Raw genomic sequence first — 15,603 nt, forward strand, 5'->3', positions numbered from 1 at the left:
CTGCGGGCGCGTCCCCCCCGCCGGCAGCGGAGCCGCCGGGACTTGTGCCGACCCCCCCTGCCGGGAGGCGCCCAATCCCGGCCGGACCGGGGCTGCCCCGCGGCCGTCACGTGGGCCGGCCCGCACCGGGGCCGCCTAAAGAGCCCGAGCGGAGCCGCCGCCGCCACTTCCCCGCCGGGCGCAGCCAGGGACGCACCCACGGGAGACGGGGAGGCGACAAGGGGCACAGCGGGGGAGGGCAGCCCCTCTCTTCCAGGGGGTTTGGTTTTTTTCTTTTTTCTTCTGCCTCCCCCGTGAGCTTTATTGTATTTTTCTTTTTTAATTATTATTTTAATTTTGCTGGGATTTGCCTGGATGGTCTGAGCACAGCTCCATGTCCCCACGGCCATGCCCGGCTCCGCTCCCGGCACGCTGCCATGTGAGTACCTGTGCGGGAGGAGCGGGCCAGGGCGGGATGCTCTTGCGGGGTTCGGCGGCTGCAGCCCTCCGTCCGCACGGACAGGCCTGCTCCAGGGTTATTGCGCTTTGGAACAGGAAAGCGGCAGCGCTGGTGGTTGGGGGACAGCGGGGATGCTCCCGATCCTGGATCTCTGCCCAGATCCCTCGGGACCCCGCTCCCGCAGGGAACCCGAGGGGCCGCAGCTGGCCACGTCCTCGCCAACAAGGCCCCGAGCTGCACTCCAGGCCCCGGGTTTGGGAGGGGAGAGGAAGAAGGACGGGAAGGGAAATACTATTGGGGAAAAAAAAAAAAATTGTTAGAGTGTTTTTCCGGCCCGTTGGATGTGCCCAGGCGGACGGCGGGTAGGGTGAAGTGCCGGAGGGGTCGCTGCCCATTCCAAGGAGGTTAATCCTCGCCGGGCTCGAAGGAAAATTTAAGGGAAAACAAAACAAAGAAAAAAAATTTACAAATTTCAGCCCCTGCTTGAGGCAAGGAATAGGCGTTTTCAGCGGGGGAAAGGCCGTCGGGTGCCCGGTGCGTGCGGGATCTCAGCCCGCTGCTCTCGGTTCTCCCTGCAGGCTCCTCTGAGTGAGCCCCTCGGCACCGCCGGGCCGCAGCCGGCCGGGCCCTGAGCAGTATCGCCGCCGAGGACGGAACATGTATCAGGGTCTGGCCCTCACCCCCAACCATGGCCAGTCGGCTTATTCCCACGACTCCAGCAACTTCCTCCACTCGTCGGCCGGCTCGCCCGTCTACGTGCCCACCACCCGGGTACCCTCCGTCCTCCAGACGCTGCCCTACCTGCAAGGCTGCGAGCCGCACCAGAGCCACCTCGGCAACCCCCCGGGCTGGGGGCAGAGCGGCGGCGAGGCCGGGGCTTTCAACGCCGGCAGCCCCCACCCGCCCTCGGGCTTCTCGTACTCGCACAGCCCGCCGGGCGGCAGCCCCTCGGGCCGCGACGGCGCCTACCAGGGGCCCCTGCTGCTGGGCGGCGGGGGCCGGGAGCAGTACGGCAACGCCTTGGTGCGCTCCGTTAACGGGTCCTACTCCAGCCCCTACCCCGCCTACGTGACCCCCGAGATACCGCCTTCCTGGACGGCCGGACACTTTGAGAGCAGCGTGCTGCACAGCCTGCAGACGAGGCAGGCGGCCTTGCCCGGCCGCAGGTCCACTTTCGGTAGGTCGCAGCTGCCCTTCAGTGACGTCTCGGGGTGTTGGGTGGGAGCCGTCCTCATCCCCATCCCCATCCCCATCCCCATCCCCATCCCCATCCCCATCCCCATCCCCATCCCCATCCCCATCCCCATCCCCATCCCAATCCCATACCCCATCCCCATCCCCATCCCCATCCCCATCCCCATCCCCATCCCATACCCCATCCCAATCCTATACCCCATCCCCATCCTATACCCCATCCCCATCCCCATCCCCATCCCATACCCCATCCCCATCCCATCCCCATCCCCATCCCAATCCCATCCCCATCCCCATCCCAATCCCATCCCCATCCCCATCCCATACCCCATCCCAATCCCATATCCCATCCCCATCCCATACCCCATCCCCATCCCCATCCCAATCCCATATCCCATCCCCATCCCCATCCCATATCCCATCCCCATCCCATACCCCATCCCCATCCCCATCCCAATCCCATATCCCATCCCCATCCCCATCCCAATCCCATATCCCATAGCCCATCCCCATCCCATACCCCATCCCCATCCCATATCCCATCCCCTCTGTGTGTCGGTGGCCCGGCCCCGGGATGAGCTGTCCCGCTGGCATCCCCGACGAGAGAGGAGAGGATGATTTTATCCAGGGATGGGGAGACGGTCTGGGAACGGGGTGTGTGCGGCTGACCCCGGACAGAGGTGGGATAAGGGAGGGGGTGCGTGTGTGACAAGAAGGACACAGACCACGTTTCAAAGCCGAGTATTTCCCCAGCAGGACAGAGAAGCAGAGGCCGTTCAACCCCTTCCCTCCCCACCCCACCACCACCCCCGCGATATCTCCTTCCCACAATATCGACTTTGTGCCTGTGCTTCAATACTTACCCTTGTGTTTAAATTAGCGGGGCAGATTTATAGCTCCCTCCCTTTTAAGTAATTTATTGTGGTAAATTAGTTTATATTTGAACAGACTCTCGGTCTCCTCATTTGCCTTCGCCCAAACAGGTCCGCAGCTGCCTTGCTCTGCGGCCTTTGGGGAGACACCGAAAGGCGCTCAGGCGTTGAACAATAAACTTCAATTCCTTTGCACCCACACCGAGAGTCCCCTTAAACCAAGCTCTGAGCAAATAAAGTTTCGGGCTTGATTTAACAGGACTCTCCGTGCGCGGGGTTTATAACCCCGGGGGCACCCCACCAGCCTCCTCCGGCTGTGGTTTGCAAAGTCCTTTAAAAGCCACTTCAAGATCTCAGCCGCGTTATCATCTTTACTGCGGTGAACCGAATTATCTTATCTTCACCCCAAGAACAAAGTTGGAGCAGGGAAGCAGCCCCCTCCCCACCGAGCTCCCTCCCCGGCTCGGCTTTTCCTGCCACGCCGGAGCTGCTGGGCAGCGGCTTCTTCCCAGGGTTTTCTCTTTGTGAAAATCCTTTGCATTGTGCGGGAAAGGATCGTCCTGCTGAGGGAGGTGATGTCTCAGAAATCTTTTCTGCACTTTGAATTCGGTGCTTTAGGATCCAGGATAGCGGCTGCCGTCCTCTCTGCCGTTTATTTTTGCTCTTGGATAGTGTAAACTCTCTCAAGTAGCCTAAACTATTATCTCTTTCTTTATTTTTCTAATTTTTTTTTTAATTCAGTGGACTACTGCAATATTTTTTCACCTTTTCTCTTTACATTTTAATTTTATTTTCCATTTCCCCAACTTTTAAAGATTTGCTCTATTTCCTTTTCCTTTCTATTGCATCATTATTAATACGATCGAAGATTTTAGAAAAAAATTATTTAAAATATATTTTTCCTCTAAAGAAAAGAACAAGAACAAGTTATTTTTAAAAAGAGAGGGAGAAGCGATCGGAGGAAAAGGACCGACTCTCGACTGAGAGATGTCCCGATTTCGCTCCGGGCTGCCCGTTTGCCGCTGAGCCGAGCTCGGGGCAGGGATGGACCGCGGACCGTGCTCTGCGGCTCCTTCCTTGGCTTTTTTGGGTTTTTTTTCCCCCGAAAATTCCTCTCTAGCAGGAACTGGGGTCCCGGGCGGCCGGTGATGTTCTCCTGGGGAGCCCGGGATGCCCGCGGGTGCCAGCCCCGCATCTCTCGGCGGGCAGCTCGGAGCCTTCCCCGGCCGGGCTGTTCCCCCGGCCAGAGGTTGGGTGTGTTTCGTGATGGAAATCGGGAAAATCGCCCCATTTTGCCCCGTCTCCCATTTATTTTTGCACTCCGGGATAACATCGCACTGTCCCGCTGATGATCCCATCCCAGGGAGACCCGAGCCGTGCTCAGCGTTTTGGGGGAAGGGATGGGGGAATAGGCGGTCTTTGAACAAAACATTAAAAGTTTAAGGTGTGGAAGAAACAAAGGGTTTGCGTCACACTTTTAAGGTGAAGTTAAACCCCCTTCGGACAGGGATTGCCCCTGGTAAGGTGCAGCAGAGGATTGGGGAGCCTCTCCCGCTGGGTGCCGGGGACATCCCGGAGCTCTGGGGATGCTCCGAGGCTCACGGCGCGGCCGTTCTTTGCAGAGTACCTGGAGGAGTTCCCCGGGGACGGCCGCGAGTGTGTCAACTGCGGAGCCATGTCCACCCCGCTCTGGAGGAAGGACGGCACCGGGCACTACCTGTGCAACGCCTGCGGGCTCTACCACAAAATGAACGGCATCAACCGGCCGCTCAAGCCGCAGAAGAGGCTGGTAAGAGAGGAAAACCCCGCCGGGACCCCCTGCTCCACCTGCGCTCGGCTGCAGGGGCTGTCACGGTGGCTGTTGGGGTCTCTGGACTTGTGTTAGGCTCTGTTTGACCTCCCACTGATTAAATGCCAGGATATTTAATGCTGAGTTGCAGCACAGAGCCGGCCGGGGTCAAGGGGAATGGGGTAAAGTCAGAGGGGTTTCTGCCCTGGCACGAGTGGAGACAGGGCTGAAGGGACTGGAGGGGTCCCAGGGCAGCACCAGGGCCAGGCAGGAACAATCACTCCTGTCTGTAGTCGAGACCCTGCGGGCTTCCCCTAGCTCTGTTCCTGCAGTGGATGTTCTGCTTTGTATTCTACTACCATTATTATTATTATTATTATTATTATTATTATTATTATTATTACCATTACCATTATTATTATTATAACAAAACCATCAACAAAACAACAAAACAATAATAATAACAACATTAACAACAACAACAACAACAACAACAACAACAACAACAACAACAACAACAACAACAACAATAATAATAATAATAATAATAATAATAATAATAATAATAATAATAATAATAATAATAATAATAATTTCCTAGTTCTCCATGCAGACAGACATGGTCTAGGCAGAGCAGTTGAACAGGAGGCAGGGCTGGTCCTGAGCTGGCCCAGTGGGTTTGTGGCTGCTCACAATTTGAGCAGGATGGGGCCCTGCTCCCTGCTGCCTTCACCCTCCTGCCTTAGGGGAAAATTTGGGGTTTGGCAGTTCCCAGTTTCCCTGCTGGTTAAACCATTAATTCCGTCTGTCAATGTAATATTGGGCTTCCTCCAATTGGGATCCCATGGTGAGAGAGGAAAGGCACGTCCTTTTTTATTTTTTTGTGGAGTCGCTTTGGGATGTTTAAATTTGGTGGTAACAGTTTTGGTTTTAGAGCTTGTCATCAGACTCAGTCATTACAAACAGGATGTTTGTTGGAACTGTTCTGGGGAGCAGCTGGGAGCTCCTCGGGCTTTCACTAGGGGTGTATTCCTGCCGTTATTTTTTGGTATTGCAAAACAAATTATTAGCAATAACCCAAAAGTGACAGCTTTCTGTGTATGAAAATCAGTCAGGAATAAAGAAAAAAGCTGAGATTGAGCAAGATGTTTCATTCTGATTCCGACCCTCGGAAATGTAGCTCTGGATTTGCAAAATGAAATGAGTAGAAGCTCCATGGAAAATGCTCCTGTTTTGTCCATCACATTAAAATCAAGGTATTTTTGTGTAACATTCAGCATTGCCCAACAGGATTTGCCTGTCCCTCCAAAATCTTTCTGTCTCCTTAAATCTGGTAACATTAAATCTGAACCCCCGGTCGCTGCTGTGCCACAAATCTCAGAGTTACGCTGCTGATTTCTTCAGAGCAAACATGACCTGTGCATACAGAGAGGTGCAAACCAGTTCAAATCCAACCCTGCATTTCAGACTGGCATCCAAATGTGTCACTGGATGAATTTCTAGGGATTTTTGAGCAGCTTTTCCCTGGGGGAATTGGCGACGTCTCGCTACTATTCTGTATTTTATTTCAGCACATGGGAAGAGAGACATCCATGCACTGCCTGCCTGAGCCTCATCTATGGCACCCATCAATCATTTTTCAACAAACATTTCAACAGTTTTCTGATGGAAAACACCTGTTTGCAGAATTAAGATGATTCCCCAGCGATGAGCAAATATAGTTGGGAATTACCAAAGTACTTCCAAACTTTTTTATTATTTTGGCAATAAATGCCACAATGATAAAGTTTAAATGAAAGAGCTGATTCTTGTGCAGGGGAAGTGTTTTGCTATGGTTGAAATACTTGAGGGATTTTGGTTTAGGATTAGAAAAGGGGCTGCAATTTTGACTTTCCATTCTGACTTTGGAATGAAACATTTTGAAACCTTGGGTTTTCCCGAGGATGTGAAATGTCTTGTTGCAACAAGTTCTGCCCTTTTGGAAAAAGAATTGATGGGCAAGAGGGTTCCAGCTCTGGGAGCAGAGCAGTGAATGCAGTGACACTGTGGCTGTAGGAGCAGTGAAATCCATTTTCACAGTGCAGTGAAATACAGACACAGGAAAAAGAAATGGCTTTCATCCTTTACGTTATGACCTTTGTTCTGTATGTAGACACTGCTCTGGGAGTTATTCTGACTTCTGCTTTCACAAAGCAAAGTCCCTCAGAAGAGGGCACAACACGGCCCAGATATCACTGCAGGAATGATGTCCTGCAGCTCAGCCTGCTCCTGCCTGGGAGGGGGAGAGCAGCAGTTCTGTAGTTTCCACTTCATTTTTTGTTTCCTTTTCTTTTTGAGATAAGGGCAACATCCTCTACGCAGCAGGGACAGCCACTCTGCTCCAGCCTGTGTCTGGATTCAAAAGGCCATGGCTCTCAGCAGAGAGGGTTTGTGTTAGAGGAGGATGGAGGCAGTGTTTTATTTTATTTTATTTTATTTTATTTTATTTTATTTTATTTTATTTTATTTTATTTTATTTTATTTTATTTTATTTTATTTTATTTTATTTTATTTTATTTTATTTTATTTTATTTTATTTTATTTTATTTTATTTTATTTTATTAAATTTTATTTTATTTTATTTTATTAAATTTTATTTTATTTTATTTTATTAAATTTTATTTTAGGCAGCACCTTTTCTAGCCAAAGTTTCCTGGTGTGTTTCACAAGATGATATCTTAGACCTAGTCTGAAAATCTTTGAAACCTTTGAAACCAGGAGCAGCTGGTGAAGTTGAAGGCAGCTGCAGTTCCCCTGTTAGGAGAAGTTGTGCTCTGCACAGTGGAGCGTGGCAGGCAAATGCAGGGGCTGTCCTGTGCTCAGCAGCTCCCACACCACCCAGAGCTGAAGGACTAACCTGTACAGAGAGAAACGTGCTGCTCCAAACCTGCAGCTGAATTCCTCCAGCTTGGCTCAGAGAATACTTTTTCCACCTCAGCCCAGGAGGAATTTTTTCACAGTTTGCAATGTGCAGGGTGTTTGGTGACACTTTAGGGGAAGGTGGGGATGGGATGGATCACAGCCCTGGGGCAGTCTAATAGGATCCTGGAGCCACCTCCCAGTGTGTGCCTCGGTTTTCTTCTGCCCCTCAGTTCTTACTGCTCCCTCATCCTCCAAGGTGCACCTTGAGTAACAAAGAGCCTTAAGTAACAAAGGCAAATCTCAGAGGATGCTGCTGCCTTTGCCTCTGAGCCTATGAGTTCCCCACTTTCAGGAGTTGAGCCCAGATATCTCAGCACACTTTGCTATAACTTCTTTGCTGTAAACCACAGGTCCCCTCGAACCTGTTGGAAATGGGGGCACAGAAATATTGATTAAATCTGAGGGTTCAGTGCCTTTTTTTTTTTTTTTTTTTCTCCTGTGAAACCCAGTGGTTTCTTTTCCACATTGGAAAAGGAGGTGAAGCAAAGTCCCTGACAGCTTGGTCTCCTCAGAAGGGGCTTTGAATTTTCTGGGCTCTCCAAGCAGCTCTCACACGCAGTTAATTCAATAGGCACCAACTCACCATTCCTTGAGCTTATCAGCAGCACTTGGCTGTCAAGCCAGGTCTGTGAAGAGTTTTTGTTTGAGTGTGTGGTGCATTTGTATAAATAAACACTGAGCACAATGTTGAAGTCAACAACTTCCTAACAAGGTCAAAATGGTACAAAGGCAGTGGGGTGGAGGCAGGCAGAAATGCATTTTCTTTCAAGAGAATTGCTGGGAAGCCAGCAATAATGTATTGTACTCTCGTCCTTCAGTGAGCAATGGTAGCCTTGACTGTCTCCTGCTAAGCTGGCAGGTTGTGGTGCAGGGGCAGGTTCTCATGGGGTTTCTGAGGTTTAAATGGTGATATTGGTGATGTAGGATGATTTCTCCTCCCCCTGGCTGTGTGAGGAGGAGCCAGCCTGCAGAGTGACGTTCAGGATGCACAGAAGGTACTTGTCACTATCTGCAGGAAGGCCAGGAGCAGGTTGTGACCAGTGCTGGCAGGGTGGGCAGAGCTCTGGTGGGGCTGGCTTTGCCCTTGGGCCACCAGAGCCACAGGTCTCATTGTCACCTCATCTGCAAGCTGTGGACAAACCATTCTGTGAAACAGGGAGAGTGTGTCACTCCCTCACAGGGACCTGTGGTGGCCCAGAAAATCTGAGACTTTCCAAAGAGCTTTGCAGTGGTGTTTACCCATCTGCAGGCAGTTATCCCAGGGCCACATCAGGAGCTGAACCTCAGAGTCCTTGCATCCCTCAGGTGCTCAGCACCTCCCTCTGCTCCCATCTGAGCCGAGGTCCCTCCTGGTTGCAGGAAGAGCAGCACAGTCCTGGCAGCAGAAAGGCTCTAAAGGCACTGTGCAGCTGCCCCAGGATCTTGCTGTGACACCATGGCAGGGACAAAGATTGTTGTCTCATCCTCTGTGCCAGGCTTGTCATCTCACACTTTGGTGTGTTTTTATTTTTGCCTGGTGATTTCTTGCAAGCTCAATAATTCCCAAAGTGGTGCCATTATTTGCAAATAGTTGCTAAGATCTCTTTGCTGAGCAAGAGTGAATCAAACCTAGGGCATGTCACTTGTGCCTCTTGAAACTCAAAGCTGATCTTTATTTGACTGCTAACCTTGTAAAAACATTTCATTTTTAATCCTCCTCTTCCCACCTCATTCGTTATATTGCTCAGTCACGATATCAAGCAATAATGGAAAAATAAACAAACAGGGAGTCCTTTATTGCCTCCATCACCTTTTGTCTGCCTTTGAGCGGATTCAAAACAATTTTTCTGCTGGCTGAAGAACATATTTAGACACCTGAATGTGGACAGCCCGAGATATTACTTATGCCAGAGGTATCTTACACTTAGTAAGGTCTTTTATTAAAATAGTTTCAATATTTGATGTTAAAATACTCTCAAATGAAATGCCTACTGAGCTGACAAGTCTGTATAAAAAGAGATGTGAATTTTCCATTAGCTTGGAGGGAAGTTGTCAGAAATTAGTTTGCTGCTTCTGCCAGAATATTTTCCTTCTCCATTTGGAATTATTAATGTTTAAGAGCCAGCAATCACTGCACTCTCAAAATATGTTGTTAATTAATTGTCTTCAGGGTGTTTCTACAGCCTGTAAGAGAACAGATTATCTGTGAGACTTGAAGGATAATCTCCCTGGTCTCATCATGGACAAGTTCAGTTTGGTTCTGCTCACTTTAGCCAATTGCAGTTGTAATTATCCAGAGAATAATTTATGCTGTTTCTAACTTCAGTGGTAGTTCTGAGTGCAGGAAAACAGAAGAGTTTACTTAAAGCATACGTTTTCTTTGTGCATTTAAAGCCCAGCTGGCATTTTCCATCTGAGTGGATGTCCTGGAGGGAAGTTCTCCATGCTCTGAGTCCTGATCACTTCCAGCAGATTTGTTGGAAGTTTGTGAAATGAGTTGCAAGGATATTTTCCAGGTTTATCAATCTCAAAAAAAAAAAAAAGTCCCAAACCAAAACAAATTTTAAAATCCCAAACCAAACAAACACTTGCAAATTAGAGTGATCTCATTTGAATGTAATTTCTTTGATCTGAATTTGGCTCTGGCGCGTTATGCATTTTCCGGGAATATGGTGTACTTGGAGATTTCATTTTGATATGAAAGGAAACTTCCCAGTTCATCACTCCTGTGTGCACTCATGTGTTTGTTTGTTTGTTTTGAAGTCTTCATCCAGACGTGCTGGCCTTTGTTGCACTAACTGCCACACCACCAACACCACGCTGTGGAGGAGGAACGCCGAGGGCGAGCCCGTCTGCAACGCCTGCGGCTTGTACATGAAGCTCCACGGGGTGAGGAGCACGTCCACACCGGGAGGGACCCTCTGGGATCTGGGATTGCTGCCCAGCAGGTCTGGGAGATCAGCTCTGGAAGGACCAGTCCCTAGACTGGACCCAGCAGAGCTCTACCATCTCCTTGAGCAGTTTGAAGCTCAGTCTGCTGGGTTCTCCAGGGTGAGGCTGAGGGCGTGCTGGAATGCTCTCAGCTTGCCCAGAGATGCGGATGCTCCATCCCTGGAAGTGTCCAAGGCCAGGCTGGATGGGCCTTGGAGCGGCCTGGGGTAGTGGAAGGTGTCCCTGCCTGTGGCAGAGGAGCTGGAACCACATCATCTTTCAGATCCCTTCCAACCCAAACCAGCCTAGGAGCCCATGAAATGAAAGCTTAGCAGGCTCCAGTAGCTGGAGGCTGAAGCTCCCCAAACCCAGGCTGAGATAAGGAGCTTTTTCCTTCTCTGTGTCCTAGTTAAGAATGTGTGAAGGAGGCTGAGGAGCCCACATGGAAGCTGGCTGATAGCATTTACCCACGGAGGATGGGAGATGTTGGTGACACGTCCACCAGCCCAAGAGGAGACTCCAACCCTCCATAAAGTCTGAAGCCTCTTTACCCCGAGCCTATTCCCTTTGAACCCTGTAGGCTCTCAGTCTGTCAGTGTAATTTAATAGAGCCCCGTCACAAAGGTCACTAATAAATCAGGAAAAGAAAAATAGGAAATAAAGGAAAAAACAAAATTTGTGGGAAAGCCTTAGCTGTTAGCCTTATATATCTTCCAGCCAAGGCCTGATGCAGAGAAAAATAGCTCTTAGTGAAGGACAAGGACTTTAGGTGCTTTGCATGTGCTACAGCACAGAAATAGGAGAGCAACACGTGTGGGAAGGAGCTGAATAAAATACAATATTAATGATTTCAAACTTTATGAATATCAAGGTACCACGACCTCTGGCCATGAAAAAGGAAAGCATCCAGACGAGGAAAAGGAAGCCTAAAAACATTACCAAAGGCAAAGCCTCAACAGGTACAGTGCTGTTATTATCCATCCTGGGGTCTTGAAGCACAGTTCACAATGTTTCCTCTTCTGCAGGAAATTATGATACTTAGAAAATAATGAGAATTTTTCCTTGGTGATTGCTTTAGACCTGGGGCCTGTGTTTCTGCATAGACCTTGTGAGATAGGAAGATGCTCGTAGGAAATGTCAGTGCTGTCATACTCTTGTGAAGTTCCTCTGGGCTGTGGGCACCTGGTTCCAGTGCACCAGTGCTCATGTTTGAGCAGATTTGGGCTAAATTGAGTAATGGGAACAAAACACTGCCAGATTGTGAAAGGGTTGCTCCTCCTTTATCAGCATCTTCACAGCCTAATATGACATGTTTTCTGACACAGATGTGTTAGAAAGAAAACAGTAGAGTCATGCTGTGAGATGTCATGGTTGCTGTTAAAATATAAATTCCTTTATATTTTAGGTGCAGATTTGCACCTATGTCACTTCACTGCCCTCTACCAATTGTCTTCCAGGATCCACGACTTCGGCCACTAACTCCCCTTCTTCCATTACCAACTCAGACAGCACGGTCACTTTAAAGTCAGAGCCCAGCACAACCTCACAGTACCCCGGACAAACCATCGTGTCGGTGTCCCAGGTAAGGGACAGGGCCAGAGCCATCAGCTGCTGGGCTGGGTGATCCACACACCTCCATGGCCGCTGTCCTGGGGGCCTTGATGAGGTGAAGCAATTAATTCATTGCACTGTGGCCACCAGCCTGGTGGACTCCCTCAGGCTGAGGAGAGCAGTGACAATGAGCCAGGATGCTGTGGATGAGAAAGGTCTCCAGCCTGCTGGCTTCCCATGGGATCTTTCATCCTGCAGTGGAGAACTGGGGTGTCCAAGCTCTGCTGTGGCTTCAGTGCTGAGCAGAGGTTAATTCCCACCTCCCACCATGAAAGCACAACACTGATGAGTTGATGAGATCAGCCCAGGGTGGAATCCTCTGTAGCTCCCAAGAAAAGGCACCCTGGGCTTGTGTTATCTGCACCTTACATCCCTGAGGTGCTCAGTGACCACAGAGCCATGATGCTGTCAGAGGCCTCACTTCTGTCCCAAGCTTTTCTTAGGGGCTGGTTGCTATTTCACCTTCATATAGGAAAAAAAACCTCTAAATCCACCCACACATCAAAATTTTGTGGTCCAGCACTGTCTTTATGCTGAGTCTAAGCTCTTCCTGAGCTGGACATGTGTGTATGGAGAGGCAGCTCAGCCTCAGCACCCAAGGGCCTGGTGCAGCACTCGTTACACCACGTAAGGTGGGTTTTTTTGTTTGAAACCAAGAAATCTGGTTTGTGCTGTGCTCTGAAAAAATATACACACACCTAAAGATCTCCAAACTGGACATATTTAATCAATGAATAAATAAATGCAGATGGGCCCTGGGATGCCTCCTCTTTGCCTGGTCATTTTGCTTGCAGGGACTGTCCTGCCCAGCTCTGGACTGCTCTGAAGGGAACTTTAGCATCAGGGATAACCCAACCTGTTCCCAGTTCACCCCTCCTCTGCCCTGTGACAAGGGGCCAGTGGCTAATGGCAGGGTTCCTAAGGCCCCTCTGCTTCCCTCCCCGGGGCAGGCACAGAGCCAGCCGGACGAGGCGCTGGCCGGCGGCCACGGCGAGTTCAAGTTCGAAGCTGAGGACTACAGCTTCTCCCCCAGCAGCATGGCCCCGCAGCCCGGGCTGAGCGTGCCCCTCCGGCAGGACTCCTGGTGTGCCCTGGCGCTGGCCTAGGAACCGCCAGCCTCCAGCAGGGAGCCTCGGGACCAACGCTTCTGGCTGTGAGATGGGCAGGGGGACAAGCTGCCCCAGCGCCTGGCACCGCGGCGGGTCGAGCGCAGCCACGGGACAGGTTTCTCCTGGAGGATGCCCATGGAAAACGCCAGCTGGATGGGGCTGGGATGACCCCACTGTGGCACCAGGACCCCAAAAACTCATCCTTCCCCAGAGTGACCCAGGGCTGCCTCCCCAAGGCCGGAACCCCGGGGCTGCCTCTGTTTTCCTGGGGAAAGCCTTCCTCCTCTGAGATGAAACCAGCAAATAAATGCATCCCAGAATCTGTTTATTCGCAGTGATTTCTCCCTCCTATGACTCCACCGTGTGCAATTTATTCCACTTTCCAATAAAAGACTGTAATAACATGGCACCAAATAACTTAATTTTATTAAAATGTAAGCTACGTGGCCTGCCTTATGTTCTATTGGCCACAACAGGAAGAAAAGAAAAAAAGGAATGGTTGTTTTAAACATTTACTGTTTTATATTAAAAACAATCATCTCTATAGAGTGTTAGCTTCTGAAGCGTTTCGCGTATCAACACTGAGCTGATGAGTCATACATGAAATAAACACGCTGCTCTTCCCTTTCCAGCTCCAAACAAAGAGGTTTTTATTATTATTTTAGGCAAACGACATGACAAAAATGGTCAAAACCTCCCAATAATAAAAGAATACTAAAATGCTGGGTTTTTCTTTTGTATTTCCTGATTGGTTTTGATGTTGGCAAGTGTGAGCATTAGAAAATCAGAAGTTAGTCATCCAAAACTTAAAAAAAAGGCATAAGGGATTGAAAAATAAGGGGTGTATTGGAAGTGTAATTGTTTGGATCCAGTTTTGGGGATGTTTTGAGTGGAAGACTTCCAGTTTTCAGCCATGCAGAGCAAACTGCTTTTTAATTATTTTAATGAAGGCCAGGTATAAAACAATTTATTGGAGCTGAGCTGTAGCAAAAAAATCTTCAGTGATGCAAAACCGACACCACACTTCCAAAAGCTGGCAACAGCATGATTCTGCAGCATCTCAGAAGTGGGAAATGGGGGTCCTGTAAGCCCCAAGGAACCTGGGGATGAGGAACAGAACCTGCTGAAGGGGAGAGATGGGTGGGAAATGAGGAGGGAGCAAGGTCATGAAGTTACTTATGGCCTACTTTATTTGTTATTTCTAAATAAAATCCCCAGCTTCGCTGTACAGCTATTTATGGCCAGGAAACTGTCAAGTAATAGTTCCTTTATATAGAAGTTGACCTGTCCAGGGCTTCCTGGAGCAACTCTTCCTCTTGTCAGAAGAGATGGATCGCTTGATTTTTATTATAAACAACAGGCTAAGGAGGATCAGGGAGAGTGATTCTGACATCAAGTCACAACTCAGCTGGGATGGAGGATGATGCTTCCCACCATGCAACCCTTGCTGGAGGAAAGGAGGTGCTGCAAGCACTGGGGAGCACTGGTCCCCTTAAGGGAGGCACGGTGAGGGTTCAAGCCACCCTTTTACCAAAGCCCATGGATGAAAACTGTCTTTGGAGGAGTATTTCTTGTGCCTCCAGAGCCTCATTAGCAGCCTGCATGATGCCAAGCTCCAGTGCCAGGGTGAAGGCTGCCATGGAACGGCCTCCCTGCGGCGCCAGGCCCGGCACTGGCACACCATGTTTGCAGGGCCAGGCTCTGACCACGGATCCACATCTCCAGCGTTTGTTTTTCCACTCTCTGGCCGGCCAACATCCGCAGCAGAGCCAGGCACAGGCAGGCAGCAGATAAGCCAGCAGCAGCACGGGGCTGGCAGGGTGCACCAGCCCAAATCCAGCCCTCAGTGTCCCTCAGAGAGTCGGGGTGATGTGGCCCAAGCTCGCCGGTGCCCGGGGTGGCGTGTCAGGGCACAGGCTGGCAAGAGGCAGCAGAGCCTGGGGAATGAGCAGTGCCCCCAGACAGCTCCCCAAACCCCAGACTGAGCAGGCAAGAAAAAAAAAGGCAGGGCAGCACAAGTCATGGCAGGATGATTTCTATGGATGGTGGCAGGGGGTCCTCGCTTTTTCATCTGCATGACCCCGAGGAGGAGAGTTATTTTAAAGGCAAACAAGGAGACCTAAACAATGCCAAGATGTTGACACCAGTGGCTCCAGAGGTTTTATTTATTGCCTGTTGGTAACCGTCGACCGAGCGTCAGGATGCTCCGGGGGCTGGTGACAGACGAAACGAGGCAGAGGGACAAGAAGTGAAACAACTGGGACATGTGTAACTTTTCCTTCCTGCTCACTCCCTGCCCTCACTGGGTGACATCACCCACAATGTCAGTTTTTCACTTCTTGGGGGTGTCTTCCAATCTTTCACTCCCATTTCCAGCACAGAAGCCACTCCTGCAGACTTGTGTCCCTTGGTCTCCTCGTGGCAGAGGCAACGTGTCTGCCCAGCCCTGTGGGACAGAGGAAATTCCCTCCAAGCCCTTGCACCCACAGAGAAGCCAGCACCCCTGTGCAGGTCCCAGGCTTGCAGACCCACATCCAGACAAATCCATGCAATATTTAGCCATTTTCCCCTCTGTTGCCACTTTGAAGTCCTCCCCTAGGGGATCCACATCCCTTTGTACCACCCATTACATGGCAAAGAGGAGCATTTTCCCCAGCAGATGTGAACAAAAACCATGGGAAAGTTTGGATCTTCCCAGCTCAGGGTACATCCTCAGTC

At 50.2% G+C, this 15,603-nt stretch overlaps 1 protein-coding gene and 1 non-coding gene across 2 annotated transcripts; both read left to right on the plus strand.

The window, feature by feature from the left end:
* The first annotated feature begins 282 nt into the window (after positions 1 to 282).
* GATA5 (GATA binding protein 5) lies at positions 283 to 13,608 on the plus strand. Its single transcript, XM_030288792.4, has 7 exons — positions 283 to 418; positions 1,018 to 1,616; positions 4,128 to 4,294; positions 9,998 to 10,123; positions 11,037 to 11,124; positions 11,623 to 11,747; positions 12,727 to 13,608. Exons 2-7 carry the CDS (start codon positions 1,097 to 1,099, stop codon positions 12,880 to 12,882), a joined length of 1,182 nt encoding a protein of 393 aa, XP_030144652.3. The 5' UTR covers positions 283 to 418; positions 1,018 to 1,096; the 3' UTR covers positions 12,883 to 13,608.
* On the plus strand, positions 2,667 to 2,778 carry MIR7645 (microRNA mir-7645). The gene is given in 1 exon segment (NR_105675.1): positions 2,667 to 2,778. It is a non-coding gene; the product is annotated as a microRNA mir-7645 (primary transcript).
* Positions 13,609 to 15,603: the final 1,995 nt, after the last annotated feature.

This window comes from Taeniopygia guttata, chromosome 20, assembly GCF_048771995.1.
Source record: "Taeniopygia guttata chromosome 20, bTaeGut7.mat, whole genome shotgun sequence".
In the NCBI taxonomy this organism is placed as follows: domain Eukaryota; kingdom Metazoa; phylum Chordata; class Aves; order Passeriformes; family Estrildidae; genus Taeniopygia; species Taeniopygia guttata.

What these genes read in the sequence shown, in the direction of transcription:
- GATA5 (XM_030288792.4), top strand. Translation starts at nt 1,097, where the DNA reads ATGTATCAGGGTCTGGCCCTCACCCCCAACCATGGCCAGTCGGCTTAT. An exon ending in TCAAGCCGCAGAAGAGGCTG is followed by an intron (nt 4,295 to 9,997) that starts GTAAGAGAGGAA and finishes TTTGTTTTGAAG; the next exon opens with TCTTCATCCAGACGTGCTGG. An exon ending in CAAAGGCAAAGCCTCAACAG is followed by an intron (nt 11,125 to 11,622) that starts GTACAGTGCTGT and finishes ATTGTCTTCCAG; the next exon opens with GATCCACGACTTCGGCCACT.